Raw genomic sequence first — 9,048 nt, 5'->3', positions numbered from 1 at the left:
AAAAATTACAAATTATTAGTCTTTCAAACAATATTCTATTTTTGCAATTTATATTTTAAGTAATATATAAAATGTTTTCAATAAAATTAAACTAAGATAGATATCTTAAATACATCTATGTGAAAAAAGACTAAGAGATCAATTTCAAATTATTTTTATTTTACTTTTGAATTATATTCATTTCATAAACTATGTTATATCTACATTAAAACATTTTGATTATGAAATGATAGATAGATTTTCTAAAATATTAATAAATTATATTTATTTATCTATCTAAAACTTATAATTTAATAAGCAAATATATTTATTTATTATTTATTAATATATTTTTATTTGTATTTAATATTTAATTTAAAAATATTATACTTATTATTAAATATTAATAATTTGATAATGGATTTCCATCAATCATTTATATATACAGTGGATGACCTACACTGCAGCTGCAAGCTTCTTAAATGAAAGGTCTAAAGTTCAAATCTCAAAAGGATTGTTCAATATTAAAAAAAAATCATTCATATATACCACCAGGACTTTACGGCAACACAAAATTAGTCTATTAACCATATTTACAGTGTTCGCGGTGGACAGAATTCGAAGCTCGAAAGCGATTAAAAATCTTGTCCTGGAGCAATGACGGGCAGGTGCTTGATTAACAAATGGACAATTTGTAATCTATCCATTCGTCAAGGACTTTTGGCACAATACAATTTGCAAGAAATTTTGAAGGATCTTCGCAAGAAACAATCTGTGATCCATCTCGAAAGACCTTTGCAAAGATTCTCTGCGACATGTGAAATGGCATTATGATCGATTTCGCCATTATTGGCCGGGGATTTGTCCCCTCCTCATCAATCATGACCGACGGACCAAAAAAAAATATTATTCTATTCTTACCCTAATGGTGATATCCTTCAATTCATGGCCCGCACTGCACATCTATTCTTTGCTTCAACTTTCCGTCCTTTTAAAAGCAATGTCACATTCAATATGGAATCCAATTTTTCTAGATCCACTCATTTTGAGTGCCGTATCTTCACCAGCAAGTATTAATACAGAGCAGAGGAAGACGCAGAGCGTAATGTAGAATATTGTACAGTGAAATGGCGACAAGGCCTCTGCGCCAGACACTGTATTGCGGCCCCCTACACCTGTAGTGCTCGCTAATCCCGTACTTCCGCTTCCAGTTTTAACCCTGCAAATTATGCAACAGAAAGCAGGATAAATTCAAAGCATTTTACGATTTCACTTAACTTCTTTTCGTACGCGACAACAAAAAGATTCTGTGAGCGAGAAAATGATTTTCTTTTACCCGTCCTGAAGAACACCGGCGTCCGCAGTTAGGGTTCCGACCAGTAAAGAGGGCTTTGCTCCGAGGCTAGAAGCATAAATATAGCTGTCAGCTGCCACTGCGCCTGACGGAACAAAAACTGCCCCGTTTAACATTAGGTCTCCGTCCGATCTCCAGTTCCAGTTCATCCACTCACTGTCCTCTGCATCAAGCCGCTTGGTTACCTGCAGTACTTAATTGAAGTTTTCAGTAGCAGACTCAATTAGGTGAGTGAGCTTTAATTCAACGAATGCGCCAGAATTTGAGTAGGCAGCAAATTTATACCTGCTTTGCAGAGAAAGTGGAGAATTTATACCTGCTTTGCAGAGAAGGTAGAGAATTTATACCTGCTTTGAATTGGGATCCGAGGGAGCCGAGTATCGATTCCCTTGGCTGTTTATAGTGGGCTTCGCGCTTCCGCCAATGGCGTACATTTCCCAGTGTGTGAAATCGTTGTTAACCACGTGGAAGTACCCATGGCGACATCTGTCGAAGAACAAAATGAATTATAATATTCCATGAATGATGATAATTGATAAGGGTTTGTGAGGTTTGTATACACCATTGCATACCGAGGCATCCTTTGAACAAGATCTTCGCCGAAATGGTTGAATGCGATGGTGACCTGCATTATCACGTCACCAGTATAGCTGTCGCTGTGACCAAGCAGCATCACCTGCATTTCTAGAAAGAGCAGTCTTCTAAGCCAACAATCATCAAGAATATGCAGCAATGTCGTTATTTTAATGGAGGATTTGATATTTTGGTCATTTCTTGGGGAACTTTTTCTCGGGAAAAAAACAACTATTTAGCGATCCACAAGAATGAAATTGACATCTGCTGCGTTAGGGTTTTTTATTATGATGACATTTGGTTCAAATTAAGCCCTGGATTCTGGAGGATTTTGCCCCAATTCAACGAAGGAAAATTGATAGCAGCTTCGTGGAAGTTTCCCCCAAATTGTAATCTTTTTTATTATGATGACACTTGGTTCAAACTAAGCCCTGGATTCTGGAGAAGGAAAACTGATGGCAACTTCGCGGAAGTTTCCCCCAAATTGTAATACAACACTTAAAAAGCCCCGCAAACTTGAAATTTATTTTCTGCTGCACTGACGGTCAACAGGGCTTTATCTTTTCCTACTATAAATAAGTAAAATGAACGATCCATTTGGCTAATTTCGTCTTGCCCGTAAGATCACCCAGGATTAAGACCCAATATATATAAATTGAACTCTTTATTATGAACCATTCATTTACCAAAGATCGATCGACAATTTTCCAGACACAGTGAAACCCTAATAAGAGAAGTAAATCCTCATATGCATAGGAAGTAAAGCGGCCGGATTGAAGAGCTGACCTTATTGTGATGATGTAAGTAGTTGTTGGAGATGGTAATAGCAGTGGAACCCAAGGTGGCATCGATTAGGCCGTCGGCGCAGTTGTAGAGCTCGCAGTGATCGATCCAGATGAAACTCGAGCTGGAAATGGAAATGCCGTCTCCGTCACAAACGCCATGGTAACCGTAATGAACAGGGGTGTCCCTAATCATGGCATTTCCTGCCGGTATACAGTCGTGAATATGAACGCCATGGATGATGATATTCGTCACATCGTGGATTGTGATGCAGGGGCCATGAGCTATGTGAATATTCGCGCCCCGGCCATCGATTGTCTTGTAGCTGTTCATTATGAGCTCTTCCTTGAGCTGAATGAACATGTCGCTCTGGAAAATAATCCAGAGGGGCTCTGTTTGAATGACGGCATGGCGCAAGGTCCCCGGCGTGGGATTCACTGGATCGTTGTCGCTGGAATCGGTGATGAGGTAGTATTGGCCGTTCTTTCCTCCCTGGGCGCCGCGGCCGAAGCCAATGGCACAGTCTGCCAGTGTCTGCCGGTTCATTTGCCAGTTAGGGTCACACCTCCAGCAATCGTCGATTGGATTTCCGGTTCCGCAGTTCACATAGCTCAGCTGTCGCCGTGAATCGGTAATGCTCCTGTATAGCCATTTTGCATCACTGGTACTGTTAGTAGCAGGTATAGTAGTGACATTTTCTCTTAAATGAATCTCATTAGATACAAATGCTTCAGTCTAGACCTTAGGTTTTGATGTTGGAAAGCAATCCACATTGTGGAAGATTTGGGGTTTCAGCAATTCATGGAGATTTAGGGTTTCAGCAATTAATGGAGATTTAGGGTTTCTGAACATACGAAAGCTCAAGCACAGAAATGTGGCTTGACTAAAGGGTTTCCAGTGAAGTTGATGTTGAAGAAATGGAAAACGAATGGGAAATCACACAGGATTATAGCGCCCATCAAATAAAGAGGGTTTAGTAGGACATAGCTACGTTTAACCAAATAAAACAAACTACAGCAAGAGTAAGGCTATAGGCATTATAATCGATACAACTATTTTAAGAAAATTAAAAACAGAGTTACGAAGGCGATTATATAATGCATCATGGATCATAGAGTGTATTAAATCTTGATGAAGAAAAAGTTTATTCAGTCATATTCAGAAATTTTTTTTTTTTAAAGATGCATAGTCTGATAGTGGAGTCTCCCAGTCAAAAAGTCTGAAGGAACTGAAAATAAAGGTCAGCAATATTTAAAGTTAAGCTGAAAATAAAAGAGGATTACATTAGCAATATTCAGAAGTATTTGAAGTTAAAAGCTGAAATTAAATTAACAGCTCAATCTAAAAAGACAGATTTTCTTATTCTCGTATATACACAGAACTCTGTGTCTGCATTGCCAAATTGCTGAGGATTAATTGCATTTAACCTCCCTAGACGGTAATAGAGACAGATCACAGGAAACATTTTTGTTAGTTATCTTTTTATCTTCAATAATAGAAGCAGGCTTTCAATAGCCACAAATTAAAGATAATAGTAGTACTTCAAACATTATCTACAGCTTTATTTCTTCTGAAGGATACTACCATTATCTACAGATTTATTTCTGTCCTACGGCATATTAGATCTTTATTTGTAATTTAACTAGCCAATTCCTGAGCTATGAATTAACATTACAATCAAGTATTCTAGCCATTAATGCTTCTGCTAATAATTCAAATTAATCTTACAAGAACATTTAAGTCATTTGGATCCTAGTAAAATGTATGGAAGAGCTTGAACCTCAGAAGTCTATAATGTCCAAAGATACTGTTTGCAAATTTAAGATTTTAAAGTACGAATACCTTTGGACCATCTCAACTACTAATTCTGGATCATCTACCGAAGAAGATTTGTTCCGCGAGCGGTGTTGCTCCAAATCGTTAAAAATTCCAAAGGTCTTGACAGATGAAGATTTGTGCTCCGTGCGGTGTTGCTCCAAATTGTTAACAATTTCAAAGGTTCTGATTGCAGAAGATTTTGGAATGAGGACTTGGAAGCACAGAGTTCCAATTACTATAATGTACGATAAATCCCTCTCCATTTGCATTCTCATTTGTAATTCTATAGGACTCTCACAATTGTGATGCTCGTGAACAACTAACTCTCTATTTATGGCTGCTTTTGATGGCGACAGCTCCATTCACACACGGACCTTGAACAGCATAATAATTGATTCCACTTTAACCAAAGAGACTTAACCCAGGTCTCCGTCAAAATGAAAGCAAAGCATTTTCAGTTTACCTCCATTACATTCTTTCATCACGAGCATCTACATTGGTAACAATTGACCAAAAAAATCCAAGACTTGTTGGTTACTCCTCTTGCTAAACCTTCGCCGGGAGGAAATTAATATATTCCCACAAGCTACAGGGCTCCACTGGACTTTTTAACAAAATCTCTTTTTTTTTCTTTTCATACTTTCGGGTAGTTTAATTATATATACAAGATCTTTTGACAGATTCTTTTTGTCAGTCTCAGACACTTCCATTATACAAATTCGTTCTTGCAGTTAGGGTTCAGATCGTTGTTCTTCTAACAATTCATCTCGGGGTTGTATAGATCTCAGTTTTTTATTTTCATCTTGTAAGTTTTTTATTTTCTGAGCAGTAATTTTTTTTTCTCAATTTCATATCGTTTTCCACAATCGATCTCTGAGACTTGGTTCAGAAGTAGGGTTTGGAAGAGGTGTTTAGTTTTTTCAGAACATTTAGGATCACATTCTGTGATCTATTATTATGACGATTGAGTCTTATAAGGATGATTGAGTATCATGATTGTGAGCTATCAGATTTTTATTATCTGACACCACTCAATCATCCTGATGATGAATCATGGAGTGTAATCCAAAATATTATGCAAAAACTACCCCACAATCTGATCTTGCAAATCTCATGGATTGTGGCAACTTGATCTCTTTTACAGTAACAAGAGTTTAAGCTGGGTCTAAAACAGAAGTGGCTATCCAGCTATGAAAATGCACTAGGACACCTATGGCTGCATGCTACATAACATTGATGAGGATTGTTGTTATTCATTTGAGGCGATAGTACAGTGAACAATGTGGAAACAATCTTCATAAATGAAAAGTCAAAACTTCAGTTATGTAACATCCAACCTTGAATGCCATGATATACATCCTGACAGCTGGATAACTGTTTCCAGCTCCAATCTATTTTTGACGTGTGGCAGAAACAACCAAGCTATTCTTGACCTGGTTTTGGTCATGAAACAAAAATACTTCGCACTGTAAAAACCTCCCAAACCTCCATTTTCATCAAGGCATTGTAGCTTGATTTGTTTTGAATACAGAAATGATTTGCATTTTGGAGAAGCGATATTTCCAACAACACTACAATAATGTCCCAGACATCTCGTTTCTGTGTTGCGGGGATCCACAACAGTAAAAAGAAATTAGAGATCGAAGCATTGAGGTGAAGTTTCAGGAATTTCTAGTGTTGAATTTGTTGAGAAAATATTGTCGACTACAATAACTGACCAGATAGGTATGAATTTGTTGAGAAAATGTTGTCGAATTCGAACACTGCTCAACTACAACAACTGATCAGATAGGTATGAATTTGTTGAAAAAATATTGTTGAATTCGAACACTGTTTGACTAGAACAACTGACCAGATAGATATGAATTTGTTGAGAAAATATTGCCGAATTCGAACACTGTTTGACTAGAACAACTGACCAGATTGGTATATATTTTTCAGATAAAAAAGATTGAACTCCAATTTTTACAGTTTCACAGAAAGAGATTAAAGAGATTATCTTAAGATATAGAAGTTTCTAATTGAAATTGGGTATGTATTTTTCTTTGAATTTCAGATTGATCACACTCAATATTCCATCATCAGAATTTAGATAACTCCAAAATTTATTCAAATTCAGAATATAGTCCGTATCTATTGAACTCTCTCTTAAATTATTGTTCACCTGTGAGTCTATAAATTCTGATGTGTAAAGGGATTTCCTATTGACTTTTGTTGCTATTTTCTTATGCCTGTTTTATGAAAATGATTCGAGTAACTTTTTCCTTTTTTAAAAGTGCAATTCTTTTTATTATAATCCAACTCTGTGACACAGATCTAGGTTACTGTAATTAATGAGATGATTTTCGATTGGGTCTAAATAGATTGCAGTGATCTGATAATTCAAACATATCATAAGTTTGTTGCATGCTCCTATCAATTAATTGAAAGCTTTCAAATCAACAACCGAACCAATCTAGTCATTTATGGACAAGAGCAGGCAAAGGTCAAAAAGTGGAGCAATGGATGAAAAGAAATTCATTACAGGCCAGGCGTCCTGTCCCCTCCACTTTACCGCCGTCGTAATCTTATCATTTTGCCATCTGCGAAAAAGAATATCGGGCCGACTTCGCTTGTGAGCACGTAATTGGGGGGTTCTATGAAAGATAGATATATTGATTTTTTTAGTCTCTAATATCAAGCAGTCTGTATACAAATGAGTTTAAATTTGTGATGTTTCTTTCCAGAATTCACATTTTTCATCAATCAAAAAAATAAAACAAATATTTTTTAAATTATCATCAATTAAATGTTTATTATTTTATATTTATTTATTTTATTAAATTATAAATATACAAAATAGTTAAATTTATGAGATTGTCAGTTTCTAAAATTTTAAAAATTTAAACTGGTTTACAAAATTTATGAAATTATTTACTTTAAAATATTTATTAATTTTAAAAAACAAAACTCCCATCCATACAACCCATCGGTCTTTGATGGTTACGAAAAGACCACCAATTTTACATCCACTAATTTAAAGGAATAAAAACTCTCATCCATGAGAGTCTGAGACCCATCCAAAGGTCTTTGATGTTTATGAAAAGAGCCACATTGTCACACTTAGTTGCCTCTTGCAAGTGCCATCTCCCTTCCTTTCTTGCAAAGAAATCTTGGATTTCAATAGTGAGATCATTGTTTTTTTTAAATATGGTCATGCTGGACATAAATGATCATTTTAATGCACATATTACATTATTAATAGTTTTTTTTTTAGTAAATTTAAATTATTTTTTAACTAAATGATCAGGATTAAATTGGGAAAATATTGAAATCTAATTTTTCCAAAATTTTATATGTTTTAGTAAATTGCAATTTTGAGGGTCTTCGGTGCATTTTTGGACAAATATGGTGCGCGGAAACATCATCATGTTTCCGGAATTTGGTTCTAGATTATTTGAGTACCTTTCCAACGCATCAAATGGTTTGTAATTCAGGGCTAGGATGAGAAAGTTATGCCTTCTCAAAGTGGACTGAAATTTTATATTTAGTTTTTTTGATAATTTTGATAGTTTTAATAGTTTAATTGTAATAAACATTATGATGACTCTTCATTTCAAATTCCAAGGGATTTGTGTGACCCTTGGGATACATTCGACTTGTATAAACTCCAATTTTGAATAGAATGGAGATAGTTTTTAGTTTGCAATCTTCTTGTTGTCAATTTCTTTTTGTGTTGAAATCTACAATACCGCAAGTATCACAATAGGTATTGTAATCTGGTTTTCATAAATCAGATCACTAAAATTGTATAATTGCGTCAAAGACGTTATATTTGTATATATTTAATTATTATTATTTAATTAATTAATTTTTTTTTCTTATGCATTCAAATAATTATTTAATGCTAATTATATCTTTATTTCCACCCACTCACTTTGAGTTTAACTAATCAATCAATTAGAGAAACGACTATTCAACCCTATGATGCTTACGCATTAGTGTAGTCTAGGAGTTAGATAGCCATTTCCATCAGTTTGTAATTGCATCGAAGGTTCAGAGTTGGCACTATAAGTAGGTTCAAAGAGAGACAATGATACCTCATCCAGGGTTTGTAATTGCTAAAGGTTATGTTGGGAAACCAATGTTAGTCTTTCCATCAAGGTTTCACTAAATAAATACCTGGCTTATGAAGCAAATTCAGAGGCAAAGCAAAGACGACGACATCAAATGCTTGTCAATCTGATCAACTAAGCTGGAACTGAGTTCTCATATCCTCCCAAAAATGAAGACTCATGGTAACTCTAGAAAAGAAGTCTGAGGAGTACGAATGCCATACATGTGGAAGCACTAAAAACGAACTCCAGGCACTCAAGCTAGGGGGAGCCTTGAATTTGAATGAGCATAGACCACCAAATGTTATTGTTGGTTGAATGAGAGACCATCTCCGAAACCAAATCCATCCCACCAAAGTCAAGGTTTGATGGCTTCCCAAGCCCGCCAAATAATTTTGGCCACAAAAGTACCTGTTGTAGACACCTAAAATTGTATTTTATCCCAAT

At 35.6% G+C, this 9,048-nt stretch overlaps 1 protein-coding gene across 2 annotated transcripts; it reads right to left on the bottom strand.

Moving 5' to 3' along the window:
- Positions 1 to 503: 503 nt before the first annotated feature.
- On the bottom strand, positions 504 to 5,114 carry LOC131040346 (probable pectate lyase 5). 2 transcript variants are annotated; one of them, XR_009104817.2, is made up of 7 exons: positions 4,532 to 5,114; positions 2,693 to 3,329; positions 1,906 to 2,009; positions 1,681 to 1,819; positions 1,316 to 1,518; positions 901 to 1,198; positions 504 to 787 (listed from the first exon to the last, which is right to left on the bottom strand). XR_009104817.2 is itself a non-coding variant. In XM_057973245.2 (6 exons), the coding sequence occupies exons 1-6, from the start codon at positions 4,867 to 4,869 to the stop codon at positions 955 to 957; spliced, it is 1,665 nt and encodes a 554-aa protein (XP_057829228.2). In that variant the 5' UTR covers positions 4,870 to 5,114; the 3' UTR covers positions 504 to 954. The 2 variants fall into 2 exon arrangements, 1 of the variants encoding a protein (XP_057829228.2); XM_057973245.2 differs by having other exon boundaries at positions 504 to 1,198.
- Positions 5,115 to 9,048: the final 3,934 nt, after the last annotated feature.

The sequence above is a fragment of the Cryptomeria japonica genome, chromosome 1, assembly GCF_030272615.1.
Source record: "Cryptomeria japonica chromosome 1, Sugi_1.0, whole genome shotgun sequence".
In the NCBI taxonomy this organism is placed as follows: Eukaryota; Viridiplantae; Streptophyta; class Pinopsida; order Cupressales; family Cupressaceae; genus Cryptomeria; species Cryptomeria japonica.
Note: the sequence above shows the minus strand (reverse complement) of the source record. Positions and strands in the feature narration are given on the sequence as shown.

Coding starts and splice junctions, on each gene's coding strand:
- LOC131040346 (XM_057973245.2), bottom strand. CDS start 4,869: ATGGAGCTGTCGCCATCAAAAGCAGCCATAAATAGAGAGTTAGTTGTT. Junction 3,330..4,531: donor GTAGTTGAGATGGTCCAAAG/GTATTCGTACTT, acceptor ATGGCTATACAG/GAGCATTACCGATTCACGGC. Junction 1,199..1,315: donor GCCGGTGTTCTTCAGGACGG/GTAAAAGAAAAT, acceptor CATAATTTGCAG/GGTTAAAACTGGAAGCGGAA.